General features: G+C 42.3%; 1 protein-coding gene across 2 annotated transcripts in view; it reads right to left on the bottom strand.

Annotated features, from left to right (window-relative positions):
• Nucleotides 1-22,716, bottom strand: part of POGLUT3 (protein O-glucosyltransferase 3) — a 27,120-nt gene extending 4,404 nt beyond the window's left edge. Inside the window, exons 1-7 of one of the 2 annotated variants that reach the window (XM_032167315.2) lie at nt 22,427-22,716; nt 14,485-14,682; nt 10,162-10,445; nt 5,852-6,068; nt 5,005-5,201; nt 3,132-3,326; nt 1,428-1,532 (exon numbers count right to left, since the gene is read on the bottom strand). In XM_032167315.2, the coding sequence (XP_032023206.1) occupies nt 1,428-1,532; nt 3,132-3,326; nt 5,005-5,201; nt 5,852-6,068; nt 10,162-10,445; nt 14,485-14,682; nt 22,427-22,628 (1,398 nt within the window). In that variant the 5' untranslated portion in view covers nt 22,629-22,716. The remainder of the gene's footprint in view (nt 1-1,427; nt 1,533-3,131; nt 3,327-5,004; nt 5,202-5,851; nt 6,069-10,161; nt 10,446-14,484; nt 14,683-22,426) is intronic. The other variant, XM_032167316.2, reaches the window with a different exon arrangement.
• Nucleotides 22,717-24,210: the final 1,494 nt, after the last annotated feature.

The raw sequence follows: 24,210 nt of genomic DNA on the forward strand, positions 1-24,210 counted from the left end.
TGTTGCCCAGGCTGGAGTGCAGTGGTGCAATCTAGGCTCACTGCAACCTCTGCCTCCCAGGTTCAAGCGATTCTCCTGCCTCAGCCTCCTGAGTAGTTGAGATTACAGGCATGTGCCACCACACCTGGCTAATTTTGTACTTTTAGTAGAGACGGGGTTTCACCGTGATGGCCAGGCTGGTCTCAAACTCCTGACCTCAGGTGATCCACCCTCCTCGACCTCCCAAAGTGCTGGGATTACAGGTGTGAGCCACTGCGCCCGGCCAAGAAATTGTTAAAAAAAACTGTTCAACAATTAAAGCTACACCAACAGAGGGGACAGACCAATTTAAGGGAAGGAAGAGCTGCTTCTAGTAAATAGTGTAACTTATCATTTTTATTTTTCTATGAAAATGAAAATATGAGAGGGTGGTATCCACAAGCATCTAGGGAAATTTACTTTTACTATGCCTACAGAAAAGTAAATTTAGGTTAAAAACAAGAACGTAATTTCCTTTTTTTATCCTTCCTGTCTAGATTTTTCTGAGTAAAACTCAAGGTAGTTACTCAAAAGACCAATCCTCGGATTCCCAATAAACACTGTACTTCAGGATTCAGCCCTAAGGTGTTAGAACTGTTATACATATTTTTCATTAGTTTGTTTGCTATAGCAAGCTAAATATTTGCATTCTGCCTTGTACTGTAAAAGGCATGAATCTTAAGTATCAAGGAGAATAAGGAGGTGACATTTTGAGTAAAAAGGGATGTTAATGATCTCCAGTCCAACCGTCTTGTTTTCCAGATAAGGAAAAATGTTTTTCTCTGAGGTTCCAGAACACCTACACTAGGAATTCACTAAAGCATTTAATAAAAGAGAGCACTGAGAAGATGGGAGGAGCTGCTAATCTATATTTGTGAGGGCTCCCAGCATTGTTTTTCAGAATATGGAATAAAGATGAAAATATGGAGGCCACGGCTGGGCGTGGCAGCTCACACCTGTATCCCAGCACTTCGGGAGGCCAAGGCAAGGCAGATCACCAGAGGCCAGGAGTTCAAGACCAGCCTGGCCAACATGGTGAAACTCTGTTTCTACTAAAAATACAAAAATTAGCTGGGCATGGTGGCGCGTACCTGTAATCCCAGCTACTTGAGGCAGAACTGCTTGAACCTGGAAGGCAGAGGCTGCAGTGAGCTGAGATTGAGACACTGCACTCCAGCCTGTGCGACAGAGTGAGACTTCCTCTCAAAAAACACAAACAAAAAACAAAAAAAAGGGGGGCCACCAAATGAAGACTTAGCACTATCTTTCCCTAAGCAAGTGCCTTGGCTTAGCCAGCGGTCCATAGGCTGACTGTGAGCCCTTCAGGAAGCCAGGCAGGAAGTGTACAGGCCAAGCGCGTAGTCTGAGGACACCTGATCCAGCAGTGCGGACGGACACTCTGAACTGACCTGCAGTACTTGGTAATAGTAGCAGTAAAGCCTGTGTGGCTGTAGTAGGTCCCTAGCCATCAACTGTCCTTCTTTTGCAATCTTCTTGGCTTCTTCATCATTTTCCTGAAAGGTTAAAAAAAATTAAAATGAATGAAAATTACTACTGCGACCCACAAAGAGAGGGTTAAGCGTGAGGTGGGACAGGTGTGGGGTTGAAAGTGAACAGCATGGGAAAGACAGAACATAATGGAATTATAACTTAAGAATGAGGCTACAGGGGCCGGGCACGGTGGCTGACACCTGTAATCCCAGTACTTTGGGGGCCCAACACTAGAAGATCACTTAAGGTCAAGAGTTCGAGATCAGTCTGGCCAACGTTGTGAAACCCCACCTCTACTAAAAATACAAAAATTAGCTGGGTGTGGTGGCGGGCACCTGTAATCCCAGCTACTCAGGAGGCTGAGGCACGAAATTCCTTGAACCCGGGAGGCAGAGGTTGCAGTGACTGGAGATCATGTCACTGCATTCCAGCCTGGGCGACAGAGTAAAACTCTGTCTCAAAAATAAATAAATAAATAAATAAATAAATAAATAAATAAATAAATAAACTAATAAATAAATAAAAGCATGAGGCTATAGGAAGAGACAGAGTATTTTCCTAGACATCTCTGTTAAAGAGAAATGATCGCATGTTTGGCTCCTCTTCCACAGTACTAGGAAACCACTCCTCCCCACAGTGCAACAACCCACATGCAGCCCCTATTGTGACCATCTTGGTACCTTCCTGGCCACCCAGGAAGTACTCTTCAGCTTCCTCATCTGTCCCACCAGCCTATTTCCTCTCTGCATGACAGTAGAATGAATCCATTTTCACGTTATAACATCTTTTAAAAGCTCCATGCAAATACGCAGTCAGAGCCAAAAAGTTGTGTTATAAAATGGTAGCTATAAAAGACCGTATTGCTTTTGTAACCAAAAAATTCAGTCATTAGTACCCACAGGCTGTTCATTCAGTACCAGAAATAGTCAGCGTTCCTAATTATCCTTTTGGAAAACAGTTAATCTTCTACAACGCTGCCCACAGGTAAGCTATTTGCGAGCAACTGAGGCTCTCGTGAAGGGTCACAAAAGTGATTCTGCCTCAGGTGCCCAATTATTTCTATAATCATATATTGTTTCTTAGAATCTTAGTATAAAGTCTCATAATGGAAGGGTACATTTTTATAGTTTTATAATAAAATGCAACAGCTTTTTAATACTTTTCCTTTTAAAAAAGGAATTCCTATTTTATAGGAAACGTGATTCTTGCGTTGTATAACACACATTCATTAAGAATTTGTGCCTTTTTTCTAACTGGGGATAAGAAAAGAGTACTGTAATTGCCTGAAATGTTTTCTTGTTCATAAAGCACCTTAACTGTGGTCTTTCAGTCAGTAATTTGCATTTTGTATGTTCTTGTTTGTATGTGTAAACATAGCATTTAGAAAATCTGTATTTTATATAAGGCTGGACTTCAAATCTTCTGAAAATCTTCAAAAATGTTGATAGAGGGTATGCAAAATGATTCTGATGCTGATTCTTTAGAAGGGAACAGCAATTTCAGAAAATAATATTTCTTTTCATTCCATTGTGTCAAATCAAATTGTGTTGTGATGGAACTCATGTAACTAACAATGATGAATTTGTTATTGCTTAAAGAAATAAAAACTGCTGGAAGCATACCTTAGCCCATTTAACTTTCTCTAATAAATCACTCAGATTTCTTTTAATTGGAACATAATGCTTCCAAGGTTCTAGTGCCATGTAGAAATGTTCATAATATGGCGAGTCCTGCTTTAAAACCAGACTGTCGCCCAGCATGAGATATGGGTATCTGTAAGCAGCCACGGTCCCATCCACATTTACTTGATACTTGTACTGGAAGATGAAAAACAAACATAAACAAACTTTCAGTAGTCATTTGCTTCACTACTGCTTCTCATCAACACTGTAATACCAACTACAGAGGAATTTTCCATTTTCCAACTTTTTTGTGTTTAAAAGTTTTATTTTATAACTTACATCTTCTCTTTGTATGAGAATCACAAGCAGCCTTTCTCAGATTAATTTTAAGAAATATGTTGTTTAAAGGTAAGATGCTAACTTTTTGGAAATAGGAGTGAAGACCTATTTGAATCACGTCTCTGTACTGTGGAATCCAGATTTCTGTAACCAGGTAGGAAAACTATTTTCTTTTTAAGTTTTAATTAATTAATTTTTTTTTTTTGAGACAGTGTATTGCTCTGTCACCCAGGCTGGAGTGTAGTGGTGTGATCTTGGCTCACTGCAACCTCCACCTCCTGGGTTCATACAATTCTGGTGCCTCAGCCTCCTGAGTAGCTGGGATTACAGGCACCCACCACTGCAGCCAGCTAACTTTTTCCTATTTTTAGTAGAGACAGGGTTTCCCCATGTTGGCCAGGCTGGTCTCAAACTCCTGACCTCAGGTGATCCGCCCGCCTCAGCCTCCCAAAGTGCTGGGATTACAGGCGTGAACCACTACGCCCAGCTAGGAAAACTATTTTCAAAATTCTTAAAGCTTAATACTGATAACAATGAACACTTTCATTTATTCATTATTTCATTTGTTCCTTATACGCAGTCTATGAAACAGGCAGGCATTGTCTCTATTTTACAGTTTTAGAGCTGAGGAGATAGAAACCTGGAGACATTTAAGGACTTGGGCAAGGCTGGCAACACAGTAGGTAAGCTGTCTGCATATTTCTTGGGTTAATATACTTGTTTTCCATTTCAAATGCAGTTTTCATAGGCATTAAACCTCATTCAATTAGAATAATCTGAAGCAGGTATTATTAACCCCTTCTTTTTGTTTTTACAAACGAGAAAGCTGGTATTCAGAGAAATGTATAAACCTCATTCTCTGAGTCCAAATCCCCTGTTCTACTCATTATATCACTCTGGGATGAAGAGGACACACTCCCAGATTTGGTAAATAATTTTTTCTTAAATAATTGGTACAAGGGAGTTTTTCAGCCCATCAGGTTTTGTCACATTGTTCACATCTGTCCTCTGGGCCTCGTGATAATGCTCTGAAGGAGTAGGCAGGCATCACACGGGTTTAAAGACCAAGGCACCAAGACAGGAAGGTCCCATAGTTGGTGGCAGAGGCAGGATTAGAAGCAGGCCTTGAACCCTAATCCCAACTCCCACTTCACGTATATGGAATTTATGCTTTTTCTATTTATAAAAGACATTTGAGATCACTTTATGTAAAAGGTATTTATATTTCTAGTTTATGAAAGCAAATACAAAAAAAAAAAAAAGAAAGAAAAATGAAACATAAATACACCAAAATCCCAGGTTAATCCTGGTACTATATTTTGAGAATTAAGTACAGTTCTGAGCTATTTGGTAAACTTAACAATGAAAGAAGGAAACCACAATGAGTTTTGTAATTCCTGATATCTAATAAGAAAGTGTGAACATGTGTGTCAGTTCACAAGACAGCAGAAATTTGCTGAAGCCCACCTATTTTGGTAGACTTTTAATACAATTTTATCACTTCATATCCATAGAGGAAGACTCAAATGCATACCTTAAAGAAATCAAAGAAACCCATCAACTTGGCTTTTCCAAGCTCCTTTTCTTTCTCTTGGAAAAAGAAATATCCTGTAATTCCTGCATCTAGTAGCTGAGGATTTTCTTTGGACAGCTGTACCAACTGGAGCCTCTCCTCTCGGCTGTCTCTACCTCTGAAGAAAGCTCTCTCTGTTTTATTGATCCAGGAAGGCCCTACAAGTTTGAAGCCATAAAAAAATTAGGATTATGAATCTGACATTTTAATATGGTAAGCATAATCCTCTTTAATCTACCATTGTCATTTAAGATGCTAAAGCTCTTTTATCATCAACTCATCTTCTAAAGTAGATGCTATTTCAACAAAAATATGGGATTGAGTCTCAATTTGCCAGAAGTACTTTCAAGTTTAGAGTTTAAAAAAACAGTCTTTTTATTTGCTGTATTATATAAAAGAATGCTCTAATTTCATCCATTTGTCTGCTAGTGAAAGCTCACACAAGTATTGGTGTATTCTGTTGTATAATACTAGGAAATACTTGAAATAATGTCGGACCATGTTCAAAGCAAAAAGAGATTCAGTGACTTGGTCCACTCATCAAGGCATTAGCTTCTTCCATTTTCTGTGTTTCACAATAAAATGTGAGCTAGGCCTTTGTTCTTACAAAGGGTGACCAGAAAAAAACTATATAACTGAGGAACATCCACAAATCTTTAATCCCTAGGTTGGTCAGAATTTTGAATACAAGACTTTTTCTAATATGCTACTGAATGCAAACATATATGTATAACCCACTCTGTCTCTAAGCTTTTTCTTCATTAATTAGCCTTGCATTTCCCTGAATACCTGTATTTCCCTGAATTACCTGTATTTCCCTGAATAGAGAGGAGATCATTTGTAACACCCCGCATGGCTTCAAGCATGGAGTGGGTGATGTCATACGTTGGAAGGACAACATCTCTTGAATCCAGAGAGCCACACCATGAAATGATAGGTATAGGGCTGGGGGTTCCATTGACTTTTCGATGCTCCAAGGGCCAATCTTCAAGATTAACATAAAATTCTAAATCTGGGAGAAGGACCTAAATAAACATATAAACAAATATCAGTGCTGGGAAGATCTCAGTCTTTGGTACTAAGTACAACAGTTCTTTGGTTTTCTTACATATTTTTGACAGGGCTAACCATTCAAAAACAGTAAGAGAAGAGAGAAGAATGCCTGTCATTGACAGGAAGCCTGTGAATTTGTCACCTGTGAGGATCCTACATGACAAATTCACTTAGCCAGGAGTCAGCTACCTCTGTCCAGAGGTGCATGTAAAATTCAATGTTTGAGCCTGGGCATGGTGGCTCACACCTGTAATCCCAGCACTTTGGGAGGTCGAGGTGGGTGGATCATCGGGAGTTCGAGACCAGTCTGGCCAACATGGTGAAACCCCGTCTCTACTAAACTTACAAAAATTAGCTGGGCTGGTGGCAGACACCTGCAATCCCAGCTACTCAGGAGGCTGAGGCAGGAGAATCGCTTGAACCTGGGAGGCAGAGGTTGCAGTGAGCCAAGATCGCTCCACTGCACTCCAGCCTGGGTGACAGAGCGAGGCTCTGTCTCCAAAAAAATAGGAAAAGAAATAAAATAAAATAAAATGTAGTGTTAGAGAAGTGAAAATTGTGTAGAGAGGTAAGAATGAGTAGCTTCAATACCCCTCTGCCAGCTGCCTAAGCAAGAGATTCTACAAAGTTAGAACCAAACCCTTGTTTTCCTTCACTGCCCCCGTCTTTACCTCATGTGCCCTTGCCTCTGGAACCTGCCAGTCCATTTCCATCTCCATGGTCAATGTCTCAGTTTAGGCCCTCATTGTTTCTTGCCTAGATTGTTGCAATAACTTCCTTACTAGGTGTTCTGATTCTGGGCTCTCCATACTGTAATCTGCTCTCCACAAGGCTGCTCAGATTTCCAAAACTAAAATTAATTCCCAAACTAAAATTTCTAAAATAACTTGGTTAATGTCACTACCAAGCTTAACAGAACCTTAAGCCTATGGCACAAGATCTCAACTCTCTGGCTGGCATTCAAGGCCTCACAATCTTGTCCCAGCTTGGCTATAAGCCTCATCTTTCATCTGCCCACCTACCAGGAAACCTTAGGCTACTCTCTGAAAATGCATCCACCTCAACATGTAATTCCCTTCACTTGGAATGTCTTACTTATTTAACTTGGCAGTCTCCTTTCTCATCCTTCAAGCCCAGATCTAACACCACCTCTTCTATGACTCACCCTCCTCAGGCACTTAAACCCTAGGTACTTACTTTTCTTGAGGCCTGTCATCATATTGGGATATAATTATTTGTTTGTATTCACATCCCACCCCCACTTCCAAACAACAAAAACAAATCCCACTAGAGTGGGCTACTCAAAGACTAGGACTGAGTCTCATTTATCTTAGATTTATTTCTTCCCCAGCCACTGGGCAAAGAACAAAAGGAAAGGGCAAGAGATGTGAATATTCACCCTCTTGCTTCCCTGTCATTATTATTATTATTATTATTATTATTATTTTGAGACAGGGTTTCACTCTGCCACCCAGGCTGGAGTGCAGTGGCGTGATCTCAGCTCACCACAACCTCTGCCTCTCAGGTTCAAGTGATTCTCGTGCCTCAGCCTCCCAAGTAGCTGAGACTACAGGTGCGTGCTACCACACCCTGCTAATTTTTGTATTTTTAGTAGAGATGGGGTTTCACCATGCTGGCCAGGCTGGTCTCAAACTCCTGACCTCAAATGATTCATCTGCCTCGGCTTCCCAGAGTGCTAGGATGACAGGTGTGAGCCACCGTGCCCAGCCTCCCTGCTATTATTTATAAACTCATTAATAAACTCCACATTGGAAGTGCTCACTGTGGAGTAGGGTTTCTCAAGCTCATATTATTGACATTTGGGGCTGTATGATTCTTTGCTATGGGGTTGGGGGGTGCTATCCTTTGCATTGTAGGATGCTTACCCACTAGATGATAATAGCAACCCCTGAGTTGTGACACCAAAAATGTCTCTAGACATTGGCAAATGTCCTCTGAGGGGCAAAATCATCCCTGGTTGAAATCTACTGCTATGAAGCCAGCAACATGGATTCAAGAGGCAAGAATACAGGGCACAGTTGACTAGCTGTAGGCCAGGAAGACAACACTACCTTTAGGAGCAGATGCCCATCATATGCTCGTATCCTCACATTGTGGGCTGGTGGTGGAGGGGTTGGGGACTGCTATTTAAAGTAAGAACGACTGCAGCCACACAGTCAGCATAGTTGGGGAATTGTATAACATATCAGGAAAATTGTGGGTTTTTTTGGTTTATAAAACTTCCTTGGCCAGGCACAGTGGCTCATGCCCAACACTTTGGGAGGCCAATGCGGACGGATTACGAGGTCAGGAGTTCGAGACCAGCCTGACCAACATGGTGAAACCCCCTTCTCTACTAAAAATACAAAAATTAGCCAGGCATGGTGGTGTGCACCTATAATCCCAGCTACTCAGAAGGCTGAGGCAGGAGAATCGCTTGAACCCGGGAGGCAGAGGTTGCAGTGAGCCAAGATTGTGCCACTGCACTCCAGCCTGGGTGGCAGAGTGAGACTCCATCTCAAAGCAAACAAACAAACAAAAAATCTCCCTTTATGGTCTCTCAGAGTAAGAAAGGTAAATATTGCCCACCTCCATCCTTCACCCTGTAGGATCAGAAACGAGAACAAAAGGTGGTTTAAGTTGCTCTGCTTAAGAGGAATTTAGAGTTCTGCAAATGTGGAAAGAGAGGCTAAATAGTGAGATAAGGGGGCGCTATTGGGGGATGTGGAGCCTGAAAAACAGGGGGCCTAACCACATTAGTGAGAGGCTAAGACCTTAAGGTCAAGGACAGCCCTGAGAAATTCCCAGAGGCAAGCATGACTGAGAGTCTGTTTAGTGCAGAGATGTCTATTTTTAAACATCAGGGTTTTTGTTTGTTTGTTTTTTAGTATGCACTGGTGAAAAAAAAAAAAAAACTGTTTCTGGTAGCCCAAGCTTTGACAAAATGTTCCATGCACGCTATCTTCTAGGTATGCTTAGGGTAAAACAAGGAAAATGTGTTCTAAGTTCAAGTCATTTTGAGGTGAAGAGAGGAAAACAGCTGCAGAAGGTGAAATCTAAGCAGGAGTAGTATTCAGCAGGAACAGAGAACTTAAAGCGACCTCTTGACACAGTTGTGCATGCCTATAGTCCCAGCTAGGACCAAAGCTGAGGCAGGAGGATGGCTTGAGCCCAAGAATTTGAGACCAGCCTGCTCAACGCAGCAAGACCCCATCCGTATTTAAAAATAAATAAATAAATAAGAAACTGTTGTTTGGATACTGTAAATATAGACTATTTAAAAAAAAAGAATAAGAAGTAACCTTGTTATAAATGTCTGGAAGCTCAAAGAAAGCTTGTGTAAGATCCCTTGCAGAACGAGAAAGTTAAAAACAAGCCCACCCAGTACTCACACCATCAAGTCTGTTATAGAGTGTACGACTGTATTAACACGGAGGCCTGCCTGGCTACTTTTTTAACATATTGTTAAGTAATATTAAAATCATGTCTTTCTTTTTGAAAGATGGAATACATTAAAAAAAAAAAAATGGCATACCTACCTGGGATGGGGGCTCGGCCACTTTATTTAATTTATTTATTTATTTGAGATGGAGTCTCACTCTGTCACCCAGGTTGGAGTGCAGTGGCGCAATCTTGCCCCACTGCAGCCTCCACCTCCCGGGTTCAAGCGATTCTCCTACCTCAGCCTCCTAAGTAGCTGGGATTACAGGTGCCCACCACCACGCCCAGCTAATTTTTGTATTTTTAGTAGAGATGGGGTTTTGCCATGTTGGCCAGGCTGGTCTTGAACTCCTGACCTCAGGTGATCCACCCGCCTCAGCCTCCCAAAGTGCTGTGATTACAGGTATGAGCCACCATGCCCGGCCTCAAGCCACTTAATTTTAAATCTTACGGGAAAGTAAGATCCACAAAGGTGGAGAACATGATGAACACTCAGGTTGCCAGTATCTTAGATGCCCATTTCTCAGCCTGAAATCTGTTTCATCCTTTGTCATTATAATTCTAAACATTTAAATATTATACCTAAATAATTAAACTGTATTATCCATTCATTCATTCTCCTACCTTTCTTGTCAATGATAACAAAATCTCATCAGAGAACATCTTGAAGTCTGTGTATTTCCCTAAAGATCTCCGGTAAATATGGTTATTGAGAATCGTGTAATGAACAATGGCACCTCTCTCATCCCCAAACCTTTTGGGGACTTCGTTTAGCATTTGCTGGAGATTGATGCTGGGAAAGGAAGCAAAATCTTTTGCGATCTGTGGTTCCTTGGTTGGACAAGAAAGAGTTTTCTGCCAGACCTGAGAATCTTCCGGACACTCACAGTACTCGTGGTACACTGGTCCTAGGGAGGGAAAACATGAAAAAGGCCACACTCCATTAGCAAGCACCACAACATAGGGAGTCACTTCTGTCTCTGCTTCTTGGTGAATTCTAAGATTATCCAGCGATAATCTGCCCTAGTCAAATCAGTGGTGTAAGTGATTATGTTAGAATCCTACACTTTTACTTTCCTTTTCACACCACCTTGGATAAACAGCTTAGTATATGCCCTCTCCCAATCTAACCTACTCTCGGTCACTTAGCTGATAAATTCATCTCTAGTAAGGTATAAATGGCTGGCAAACATAAAACAACTTACCTTTTAGCAAGGAGAAAAGAACGTATGAATTTTTAGACATTATGTAAACCAAAAATAAAATTCTAAGCCTCCTAGACCATCCAAATGGATCCCTCCTTTTGGCCAAGGGCATTCCAAAGTCAACCTGAAAAACTAGTTTGGCCATGAAGGGAAAGGGGAACCAGGCATGCCTCATTATACCCTCCTCCCTTTTGGAATTCAGGCCTAGCTGACCAGCATTAACATCAACACAAACTTTGTTGAACTGACTCTTTAAGTCTAACAAGAAACATTTGCAATCTCTTCTCTGTTGCCTCCTACCTGGAAGCCTCATCTGCATGATAAAATCTTGGTTTCTACAAACCCTTATCATAAGCCCACACATTCCTTTCTATTGATTCAAGTCTTTAGACAATAACTTAATTCTTTCAACCAACTGCCAATCAGAAAACCTCTGAATCTACCTATGACCTGGAAGCTACCCCCAACCCCTCCCAACCACCCCCACCCCTTCCAGTTGTCACTCCTTCCCAGACCAAATCAATGTACATCTTACATGTATTGATTAATGCCTTATGTCTTCCTAAAATGTATAAAACCAAGTTGTAGCCTGATCACCTTGAGCACAGGTTCTCAGGATGTCCTGAAGGTTGTGTCATGGGCCATTGGTTATTGAGTCTGAGAGATGGGGAACAATAAGGTAAGCCCTACAATTCCTACAGCCTACTGCTTAACGGAGCTTCGAGGCTGTAGTGCAGGGAGGGGGACGGTAGGCAAAAACAGGTAGTCTCACTGAATTGAATATTTGGCTCAGAATAAAGCTCTTCAAATATTTTAGAGTTGGACTCTTTTCTTTCTTTCTTTTTTTTTTTTTTTTTGGTGGCAGAGTCGCCCAGGCTGGAGTGTAGTGGCATGATCTTGGCTCACTGAAACCTCCACCTCCCAGGCTCAAGTGATTCTCCTGCCTCAGCCTCCTAAGTAACTGGGATTACAGGTGAGCACCACCACGTTCGGCTAATTTTTGTATTTTTAGTAGAGACGGGGTTTCACCATGTTGGCCAGGCTGGTCTCAAACTTCTGACCTCAGGTGATCCACCTGCCTCGGCCTCCCAAAGTGCTGGGATTACAGGCGTGAGTCACCACATTTGGCCTTAAACAATAGCTTTTAAGGCACTAGGTATTAGGCAATGAAGGACAATGAGTCTGAGAGATGGGGAACAAATAAGGTAAGCCCTACAATTCCTACAGCCTACTGCTTAAGGGAGCTTTGAGGTTGTAGTACAGGGAGGGGAACTGTAGGCAAAGCCAGGCAGCCTCACTGAGTCGAGGAGACAGAGCTGACAGTCCAGGGAGACCAACACAGCTCTAGACTTTGTAGGACAGAGTATCTAAAAAGGAAGCACTACACAGAGAGAACGTTAGAGATCTGTAGAAGGTCCTCTTCACATATTGAGCAGAGCATATGATCAGTGCATTTTGGATGAGTTCTTCCCCTATACTGATTCTAAAAATAATACAGTTTAATTATTTAGGTATAACATTTAAATATTTAGAATGATAATGACAAAGGATGAAAACAGATTTCAGGCTGAGAAATGGACATCTAAGATATTTGCCACCTGAGTGTTCATATGTTCTTGGGGAAGACAGGGGAAGAACCCATCCAAAATGATCAGAGAGAACAGTACTTACCAGTGGGTACCAGCCAGACTGGAAAGCCTCCTAATTCATAGGGCTTGGGTAAAGTATGCAGAAGGGTATTACCTCAGTAGCGAGGAATAATTAGCCCACATGGCTCTAGTCCCACCTAACAAACTGTAAAAGCAAAACTTGGAAGGATTAAACTATTTCCCAGTAATTTAACTGCACCCCAGAAAAGAGCTCAAGAAGACGAAAAAGCATCAAGAGGTGAAAACTACACTGTATAGGATTGACAACAGATTGTATATTGCAGAAGAAAAGATAAGATAATTTAGAGACAGTAATAGAAAGTATACAAAATGAAACAAAGAGAAAAAAGAATTTAAAAAATGAAAAGAGTATCGATGAACCATAGGATAGTTTCAAGCCCAATATATGCGTAATTAGTATCCTTGAAGGTAAGGTGGAATGGAACAGAAAACATATTTGAAGCAATAATGGCCATAATTTTTCTAAATTTGATGAAATTTAAATTACTTGGATGATTTAAATTCCAAGAAGTTCTACAAATGCAAAACATAGGAAACATGAAGAAAACTGCACCAAGGCACATAATAATCAAACTTCTCAAAAGAACTGATAAAGAGAAAACCTTAAAAGCAACACAGATGAACAAAGATAGGGAAAATGCTAGATTTATTGCTAGAAGCAATGCAAGTGAAAAAACAGTGGAGCTGCATCTTTAAAGTATCAAAGAAAAAAAACCCATCACCCTATAACTGTAACTAGAGACAATGTCTTTTAAAAACAAAGGCAAACTAGGCTGGGTATGGTGGCTCATGCCTGTAATCCCAGCACTTTGGGGAGTCGAGGCAGGAGGATCACTTGAGCCCAGGAGTTTGAGACCAGCCCAGGTAACATAACAAGACCCTGTAGAAACAAAAAAATATTTTTTTAATTAGCTGGGCGTGGTGGTGTATGCCTGCAGTCCTAGCTACTCGAGAGGCTGAGGCGGGAGGTTTGCTTTAACCCAGCAGTTTTTGTTTCTGTTTTATTTTGTTTTGAGACAGGGTATCTTACTCTGTCTCCCAGGCCGGAGTGCAGTGGCACGATCACAGCTTACCACAGCCTCGACCTCCCCGGGCTCAGGTTATCCTCTTACCTCAGCCCCCTGAGTAGCTGGGACTACAGGTATGTGCCGCCACACCCAGCTAATTTTTTGTAGAGACAGGTTTTTGCCATGTTGCCCAGCCTGGTCTTGAATTCCTGGGCTCAAGTGATCCTCTGGCCTCGGCCTCCCAAAGTGCTGGGATTATAGGTATGAGCCAGTGCACATGGCCTAGCCCAGCAGTTTAAGGTTGCAGTGAGCTTTTTTTTGAGATGGAGTCTCGCTCTGTCACCCAGGCTGGAGTGCAGTGATGTGATCTTGGCTCACTGCAACCTCCACCTCCCGGGTTCAAGCGATTCTCCAGCCTCAGCCTCCCAAGTAGCTGGGATTTCAGGCATGTGCCACCACCATGCCCGGCTAATTTTTGTATTTTTAGTAGAGATGGGGTTTCACCATGTTGCCCAGGTTGGTCTTGAACGCCTAAGCTCAAGCCATCTGCCCGCCTTGGCCTCCCAAAATGTTGGGATTACAGGTTTGAGCCACCGTGCCCAGCCTGCAGTGAGCTTTGACTGTGCCACTGTACTCCAGCCTGGGCCATAGAGCAAGACCCTGTCTCAAAATAAACAAAAAACAAACAAAAGGCAAAATAAAGTTTTTTCAGACATTCAAAAGCTGGAAGAATTCATCACCAGCATTCTCACAGTAAAATAAACATTAATAAAAATCCTTTAGGCAGAAGGCAAATGTTACTAGACGGAAATATGGATCTACGCAAAGGAATGAAGAGTTTCACAAATAGTAACTACATGGATGTAAATACACAAGATTTTTTTCTTATCATTTAAACCTCTTTACTTAATTTTCTTTCCCTTAAAATTTAAATTGAGCTCCAGGAGGTATGTATACAACGTTTACTCTACTGCACATGAGTTCGAGGTCATCAGGTTTAGGCCATTCTGAAAGGCATGGGACCTACACACAAGGCTGACTCTGGAGTATATAATAATCACTTACCTTTCAAAATATAGGGAGACTGAGCCACATGTTCATTACCATAAAGGACCTCTATCTTCAGCCCTTCATCGACAGTTTCATACATCCTATATCTCATCAAAAATGTTCCATCATTCCTGTCCAAAGGTTTAGGGACATGTATCCGGACCAACTCTTTAGGTGAAAGAGATTTGACTACTACTTTGAATGGTGTTTGACCTAGAAGGAAAAGAAATATAAACAACTCTACCATGTCATGATTATGATTTACAATTATTGGATAGGTGTTATTGGATAACTTAAATATGTTGCTTATTCCTGCAGCATTGGTGGTTAAAAAAAAAATCATTTCCTTTGGAAGATCTTTGAGGCCAAGAACTATCATGTCTGGTTCATGCATTTTTTTTTTTTCTTTTTTGAGACAGGGTCTTGCTCTGTCATCCAGCTAGGAGTGCAGAGGTGCAATCCTAGCTCATTACAGCTCCAACCTCCTGGGCTCATGAACCTCCTGCCTCAACCTGCATCAGCCCCATGAGTAGCTGGGACTACAGGAGTGTGCCACCATGCCCAGCTAATTTTTAAAATTTTTTGTAGAGATGGTAGGGGGCAGGATGGGTTGGAGGGGGTCTTGCTGTGTTGCCCAGGCTGATCTCAAACTCCTGACTTCAAGCGATCCCCACTGCCTCAGCCTCCCAAGGTGTTGGGATTACAGGCTTGAGCCACAGAGCTTGGTCTGGTTCATGTATTCAAGCCACAGATCAGACTCAACATTTGAATCATTAGTCATTCAATAAAGATTTACTGCATGAACAAAAGCAAATCATTTTTTAAAAGCAAATAAAAAATAAACTTTTTGCTTATTTGGTCTTTCCACCTTTGGGTAGAATTAAAGCCCAAATAGTTAAAAATCCATGGACTCTAAGCACGACAGATCTCTTTAGTAATCAAACTTCCTCCTTGTAAAATACACACAAGTTTCTTTGCATACCATTTCAGTATCTAATAACCTTCATTTCTTTGAAAATTTCCCCGTTTATTAAGCCCAAATTTCAAGTGGTACTTCTAAGCCCATTTCCTTACATAGAGATTACAGTAGTTACCAGACTTTTGTACAAGCTCACACACATACACACACACAAACACACATATACACATCTTTGTAAATGCTAGAGATTACTTCTGAGTCTGTTTGCTCAGCTTGAAATGAAACAGTTATACTATAATAATCCATTCCACCTTCAAAGTTTTGTGGGGTTTCTGTTCTAGGTAAATAATACCTATTTAACAAACTTTCCCTTTCCTATTAGCTGACATTTAGGCTTTGAAATGATACTGTTGTAATTAATGTTATTGTGGCCAGGAATAAACTTTGAAACTTCTTCCTTCAGAGAGTGCAGTGGATATACCATTTAGATTACCATATCAAAGGGAAATGCTAAAAAAGTAATGAATCCTCTGAAATCCACAGTCCTAGCAAACAGAAAATTGTGACCAAAGTTGTTTTTCACTTCGCATCTATCATATTATAAAATCTAGAATATTTAAAATATATCTTTTGAAATTACTAAACAAGTTTGTTAAATTCTTATTTTCTAAATCTAGTGAGTGTAATATCTACTTTCTTTTGATCTTTAAGAGTTTTTTTTTCTTGTGAGTCTGCAGAAAGGTTTCTCAGTCTCTTCAATTTAGTAATAACAATGTGGTATCTGACATCTTGCTATTAAATATTCATAATTGAGTACCAAACAGATACATTTTAGGATCCTTGAAACAAGTATGATAAAATTATGAAATAAATCTGCTAACCTAAATGAAGTATAATAAACATGGAAGATGCTATAAAGTGGTAATAATTTAATACGAAATTATTAGAAATGTTGGCTAGTCACCTGAACTGCACAAATGAAACACATAAATTATTGCTTTGCATTATTTCCCACATGGTTTCAGAAAGGCAACATGGCTCAGCAGATCGAAATCTGCAGAGGAAAGTCTGGGAATTGCAAAGCCATTTTCATTGCTCCCTCCCCAAACTGGAAATGTACAAAAAGGTTTTCTTATTTCCTGATCAAATAGTCTTATTCTCCATACATTATTATTTTAAATAAACAAAACAGATATAAAACAAGAATATTATTGACTATGTGACTTTTGGGAAAGACAGAAAAAAATAACTAGCTTCAAAATGCGTCAATTATTTGTAAACTGAAAGTATTAGACTAAATAATTATGGTCGCTTCCAGTTGTAATATTTTTTGTCGCTGAAATATCATTTAAAAGTTACATTTCAAAATGTATGTATACAACTATAATATAGCCATTGGAAATATATATTTTAAATGTTGTTATTTTTTATAGTAATCTTTCATGCCTGTGTCATTGTTGACATGAAATTAATGTTAGAATCGATGCAAGATAATATTGATCAGGACTGAAATAGAAATAAGGATTCTAATCTCATAAAAGAGAAAATGAGAAGAGTGAAATTTTAAATTGCTTCAAATGGAAGGCATAAAAATTCTCATTAGCTCTGGGTACTAATATAGTGGGATGGAATTGAGGCTCAACGGCCGGGCATGGTGGCTCATGCCTGTAATCCTAGCACTTTGGTAGGCCAAGGCGGGTGGATCACGAGGTCAGGAGTTTGAGACCAGCCTGATCAACATGGTGAAACCCCTTCTCTACTAAAAATACAAAAATTAGCCGGGCATGGTGGCACACACCTGTAATCCCAGCTACTCAGGAGGCTGAGGCAGGAGACTCGCTTGAACCCAGGAGGCAGAGGTTGCAGTGAGCCGAGATCCCGCCACTGCACTCCAGCCTGGGCAACAAAGCTAGACTCTGTCTCAAAAAAAAAAAAAAAAAAAAAATGAATTGAGGCTCAGCTTGAGTTTTCTACTCAATAAATTCAAACTTAAGAAAAATAGCTAACTGGATGAGAATGCAGTGACTATGTAGACAAAAGGAGGTTGGCAGTATCAAAGTGTTACATCATTAGAATCAGAAATCTTGAACATGTTTGATTTGGTAAGAAATCAAAAGCATATTTAGAAATTCACTTAGCACTTTTTATGGGCTTGAGACTTTCACATGTATTTTCTTTTTTTTTTTTTTTTTTACACCCAGATATGAATTTTATTAAAGATTTAAACAAACAATAATCCCAATATTTTATTAACTCTTTCAAAAATGTAGAAAGTTGAAACATTCTTCAACTCACTCTATGAGACAATTATCAGCATCACAACAAAACCAGACAAAGATAACTACAGACCAATAGCTCCCATAAATGTAGATGTAAATCAATCCTGAAAAATATTAGCTTACCAAATCCAAAACATATAAGAAAGGTTACATATGATGATAAAGTGAGATTTGTCCTAGGAATGCAAGGTTGGTTTAACATCCAAAAATAAATTAATATAATACATCATATTAATATAATGAAGTGCATAAACAATACAATCATTTTTTTTTTTTAATTTATAAAGAAAAGAGGTTTAATTGGCTCACAAATCTGCAGGCTGTAGAGGAAGCAGAGCAGCACCTGCTTGGCTTTGGGGGAGGGCTCAGGAAGCTTACAGTCATGGTGGAAGTTGACAAGGAAGCAGGCACATCTTACATGGCCGGAACAGGAGGAAGAGAGTGGGGAGGTGCTACACACTTTTTTTCTTTTTTTTTTTTTTTTATATTATACTTTAGGGTTTTAGGGTACATGTGCACAATGTGCAGGTTTGTTACATATGTATCCATGTGCCACGTTGATTTCCTGCACCCATTAACTCGTCATTTAGCATTAGGTGTATCTCCTAATGCTGTCCCTCCCCCCTCCCCTCAACCCACAACAGTCCCAAGAAAGATGAGGTAGGTATCTGTCACTCCCATTTTATAGATCAAGAAACCAATGCTCCAAGAAGTAAAGTAACTTGCCCAAGGTCACATACATAATGAGCAGCAGAGCCAATATTTGAATGTAGCTTTGCAGCAGTCACAGTTGGAGGAATACTTCTGGCACTTCGGATACAATGGAGTCATCTCCTCCTCTGTTGTTGAGGAAGCTCATTAAGGATCTCTACAGCTGCAGCAAAAGTGTTGACCCCACATGGTCAAGGGAAACAAAATCCCAGAAGGCCAAGATGTTGTACCGTGAGGCTAAATGGAAATCCTCCAAAAATATCTGGCTAGCTGCCGACGAACACCCTCCAAGATCTTATTGTAAACTGACGTACAACAATCATATTAAGGATGATTTGACAAAACAGAAAAAGCAATGAAGTAGACGTTCAAAGGGCTGTTCCTGCCTTGGCTCTGACACATTCGCTGTGGAGCCCACTGGGCAAGGCATTTTAGCTTCACTGAGCCCAGTTTCTTATGTGTAAAGACAGTAATATCTGTCCTTCCTACATTACAAGACTATTTTGGAGGACAAATTAAGCAAGGCATAGTATAAAACACTAAACTACTACACAACCAGGAGGTAAGATTATTTTATGAAGATATTATTACTGATGAAGTTAGAAGACTGAGTAGAAAATAAGTATTTATATCCTTCCATCTTGATATATTTCAATCATCCCTCCCTCCACCCCTTATTCCTTTTCATCTACAATAGTTACTCAGCATCTCTAGCAAGCATTGTGCTAGAGACTGGGAATATAATAGTATCAACAGGTACTGCCTATATTCATAATTGAAGGAAATGTTCAATTTAAGCAAGAGTTTACTGAAAATAAAGATATAGTTTTTCCCCCCACCCAAGGACAAAGACCCTGTAATTTCTGTCTGTGAACCCCAGTTTGAGATGTCCTGCTTTAGATCACTGAAGTTCACAGTATTTTTGTTATCTGGGTACTTAGATATATGTAGCATAATAGTGGCATTCAGATAAATTCTACACTGTCGAATGGGAGTGATAATAAGGGAAACTTTCTAAGTTGTGTACAACAGGCTACAGCTTGAGAAGATTTTTCCTCTTTTCCAATTAGTTCTTTGGTGTGTGTGTGAGAGACGGGGTCTCACTCCATCACCCAGGTTGGAGTGCAGTGGCACAATCTCAGCTCAATGCAACCTCGGCCTCCCAGGCTCAAGAGATCCTCCCACCTCAGCCTCCCCAGTAGCCGGGACCATAGCTGCGCACCACCATGCCTGGCTGATATTTTGGATTTTTTTGGTAGATGGGTTTTGCCATGTTGCCCAGGCTGGTCTCAAACTTCTGAGTTCAGGCAGTCTACCAGCCTTGTCCTCCCAAAGTGCTGAGATTAACAAGACATGAATACCCAGCTATTCAGTTGGTTCTTGAAGAGGGAAAGACTTCAGGACTTGGAAGTGAATGTTGGTGGCAGAAATGTAAGACACTAGTTGGGTGAGTTTTCAGAACTATAGGGCAGCTTTTTAACTGGAAGCCAGAAATCAAGAGGCCTGAAAGGAAACAAAGGGAATCCAAAGGAATGAAAGTAAGGTTGTCCAAAAAGTCTTCATTTTGTTTATTTATTTAGAGAAAGGGTTTTGCTCTGTTGCCCAGGCTGGAGTGCAGTGGCACAATCATAATGCACTGCAACCTTGAGCTCCTGGGCTCAATTGATCCTCCTGCCTCAGCCTCCCAAGTAGGTAATTAAAAAAATTTTTATTTTAAGTAGAGATGGAATCTTGCTATGTTGCCCAGGCTGGGAAATCTTTCTAAGACTAAAAAAGGTAAAAAAAGAAAGTCATGGATCACAGGGGTAAACCATGCAGAAACATAAATGTAACTTTCCTTCTGTTAAGATATTTAATAGAAACTGTTTGTAAACTTTTTTGTTTGTTTAAATATATTTATGTATGTATATATGTATACACAACTTTAAGTCATGTATCATTTGGATTTTAATTGAGAGTCTTTAACATACATCAAAGGTTGGCAAACTATAGCTAATCCAGCTCACTGCCTGTTTTTCTAAATCCTGTAAGCTAACAATGATTCTTACATTTTTAAAGTGGGATGGGCACGGTGGATTATGCCTGTAATCCTAGCATTTGGGGAGACTGAGGCAAGAGGATCCCTTGAGCCCAGGAATTTGAGGGTGCAGTAGCTATGATTGTACCACTGCACTCCATCCTGGGTGACAAAGATGCTGTCTCTTTAAAAAAAAAAGGGGGGGGGTTGGAGAAAAATCGAAAGAATAATATTCTGTAACTTATGGAAAATTATATGAAATTGAAATTTCAGTGGCTGTAAAAAAGTTTTATTGTAACATAAACGGGTTTGTTATATGTCCATGGCTACAAAGCAGAGCTGAATAAATGTGAGAGATTATATCACCTACAAAGCCTAAATTATTTCCTATCTGGCCCTTTAAAGAAAAAGTTTGTGAAACCCTGACATGCACACATGCGTTTCTATCAATAGAGTCGGAATTATTTTACCTAAATGCATATCATACATATGAAACCAGTTGTCTGAGTATTTAGGGTCTAACTGGTAGACACGTTATCAAAGCAATGCCCAAAGACAACTTCAGGAGTGGTGTTCTGAATCAAATGTAGAACACAAGCCACTGAGGTGGTTAAGGGAGAGACAGATTCTTGCCTCAGCTCAAATTTCTCCAGTGGCTCTCTTTTATCTAGTTATAAAGTCATTTGCTTGGCATTCAAGGCGCTTGAAGACCAGAGGCTACAATCACCTAGCCTTTTCTGCTCAGTATCATTAAATTACAGTACTTATTTTCCCGAACACCACGGTCTCCTACGCCTCTGTGCTTTTGCACATGCCAGGGCGTCCACCTACATGCCTGCCCAGCAAACCTTCTCATCCTTCAAGTCTCTGCTCCTGAAATCTTCCTGGATTTCTCCAGTCTCTGGCAGTGCTTCAAGGTTGCCACTGCACTCTGTACATACCTTCAATTATCTTGTACAGTGATCAGTTATTTGCATGTCTTTGACCAACAGACTGTAAGTTCCTTGATGGGCAGGCATTGTCTTTTCATCCTTAGATTCCCAGCAGAATTACCAAACACAGAAGTAGACATCAAAGAAGTATTTCTTGAATGAATGAAATTTTAAAAATCATTAAATCTAAAAGTGAATTATGTTTGGTTCCTAAATTATCTGCTTTGCCCAACTATCAAGACACCTTTACCCCTTTCCCAAGCTGGGACACACTTCTGGCACCTATGTTCCCAGCTGCACTAGCAGGGGCAGAGGCACTGGGTTATTCTAATTGTCTCTTCGCTGATAAAACAAGGTGCTAGTTGGCCAGAGCCCTAAACTTAGACTTACATTAGCAAATCCTGACTGACAACAGCGTGAAACCAGCAGGACAAGTTTTAAGCAGTCGCAAAGGTAAGACGTGAAGGACAACGTGGGAGGAGGACCGGGCAGAAAGGGATTCAGGACGAGATCCATCTCACCCTCGGCGGAGGGAAAACCGAATGATTTCTACTGAGTTTCCCTAGTTTCTGTAATCTGCTTTCAAGAACTCAGAACTAAAAAGGAAACAAAGAACTCGTAAACCCCTCCTCCTTCCTACGGCTCTGACATTTCCTCTGCGTAGGAGCTCGTTGCTGCAAACCCATCAGGCCTACGCCATGTAATCCGACGCGATCCGTGGGCTTGATGACTCACCACTGGAAAGCGTTCCCTGCAATCCCTCACAGTTCAGACAACTAAGTCCGAGATGGAAGCCAACGTGTGACTCACGGCAGGCTCCTTGTAACGCCCGGGCGCCGTCCATTCGCAACATCAGTCCCTGCACATTAAATGCGGAAGACCCCTTCAAGTTCATTCATTCATTCATTCCACAAACTTTCGTGGTGATTTTTGCCCGCTTTGAGTACGGGCGGGAGGAGGGAAGAGGAACTGACCAGACCCAAAAAGGGGCGACACACGCCGGGGAGGGACGCCACGCAGGCCGCGGGCGGACTCCCGGGCGGCGGGGACGCGCGGGGACCCGGCCGCGGGACGAGGGAGGCCGGCGGCTGGACACTACCTGGGGGAGAGCGAGTGAGGTTCTGGCCCTCCGAGTTGACCGCCTGCAGGTAGAAATAGCGGACCGGCAGGACGACGGCCGCCTGCAGCCCGGGCCCCCACACCAGGCTCCGCGGCGCGCTGACCAGCACCTCCGGGGCCCCCGCGGCCACCAGCAGGGCGAGGCGCAGTTGCAGCAGCAGGGCCGGCGGGAGGCGGCGCATGGTTGGCGGGGCACAACTGCGGTCCAGCTCTGCGGCGGCAAGGAGGGGCGGGCAGCGCCGCGGGCCCGGCGGGGACTCGGGCCCACCGCGGGGCGGGTCTTTCGGGCGGGAAAGTGCGGCGCAGGCTCCTTTTCCCGCCCGCTGTCCCGCCCCGGATCCCTCGGGCGGGAACGCGAGCCAGTGCCGCAATCACCGACTGCGCGCCCTGTAGGGGTCGACGATGGGCGCGCCCCTTCCTCCCCGCAGCCCCATAGGCCGCGTGGAGGAAAGGGGTGGAGAGGTCCGCACAGAGACCGAGGCTGCCAGTGTGCGCTGGCTGTTTATTGCCAAGGCCTCAGGCACGCCTGGCCTCCACCTCCAGTGATCTTTCCCTTTCTTTTTCTTCCTTCCTTTCCTTCTTTATTCTCTTTTCTTTCTCTATTTTTATACAGACAAGGGGGCTGGCTCTGTCGCCTAGGCTGGAGTGCAACGGCGCGACCACAGCTCACTGCAGCCTGGAACTCGTGGGCTCAGGAGATCCTCCCGCCTCAGCCTCCCGAGTAGCTGGGACTGACTATAGGCACATGACACCACGCTGGCTAATTTATTATTATTATTATTATTATTATTATTATTACTATTTGTAGAGACGGGGTCTCCCTATGTTGCCCAGGGTGGTCTTGAACTCCTGGTTTCAAGCAGTCCGCCCGTCTCGGCCGCCCAAAGTGCCTGGATTACAGGCGTGAACCACCGGGTCCGCCGCTCTGGTGGTTTTTTTTTGTTTTTTTTTTTTATGAGATGGAGTCTTGCTCTGTCACCCAGGCTGGAGTGCAGTGGCGCGATCTCGGCTCACTGCAAGCTCCGCCTCCTGGGTTCACGCCATTCTCCTGCCTCAGCCTCTCTGAGTAGCTGGGACTACAGGCGCCCGCCACCACGCCTGGCTAATTTTTTGTATTTTTAGTAGAGACGGGGTTTCACCATGGTCTCGATCTCCTGACCTTGTGATCCGCCCACCTCGGCCTCCCAAAGTGCTGGGATTACAAGCGTGAGCCACCGCGCCCGGCCCGCTCTGGTGTTTTTAAAGGACGTAGACCCGGTGGTGGTTGTTGTGGGACGATGAAAGGGTCCTGCCCAAGATGGATGTAGTTTAGGGAAATACCTTTTCCCAAGGAATGTCTCCGAGTTTACAAGATGAGAGCCAAGGTCACGCCCCCCGCCCTCCCTCACAGCCCTCTGTTCACAGCAGCACCATTCTCTTGTGGCATGTTTTGTTGCTTTTCTGCTCAGCAGCCTTCCTCACAGAACTGTGATTCCCCCACCCCACTCCTCCCTTTTCCCCCTTCCTCCCGCACTCCCCTTTTTCCAGCAGGTGCTTACAGAACATCCACGGAGTTTGGGCCAAGCCCAAAGTGAGGAGCTGGGCACTGGGGTGGCAGAAGACCAGGCCTTGCCTTGAGCCCGTGTGTGAGCTTTACCTCTAAGCCAGAAACCTCCTGTTCCTCTGTAATCGAAGTGGGAGAAGGGGTGGTGGTGCGTGGTTGGTCTCAGCCACCTCCACCACTCCTCAGAAGATGAACACTGGATCCAGGAAGAGATTGTCAAG

This window comes from Hylobates moloch, unplaced genomic scaffold, assembly GCF_009828535.3.
Source record: "Hylobates moloch isolate HMO894 unplaced genomic scaffold, HMol_V3 SCAFFOLD_11, whole genome shotgun sequence".
NCBI lineage: Eukaryota > Metazoa > Chordata > Mammalia > Primates > Hylobatidae > Hylobates > Hylobates moloch.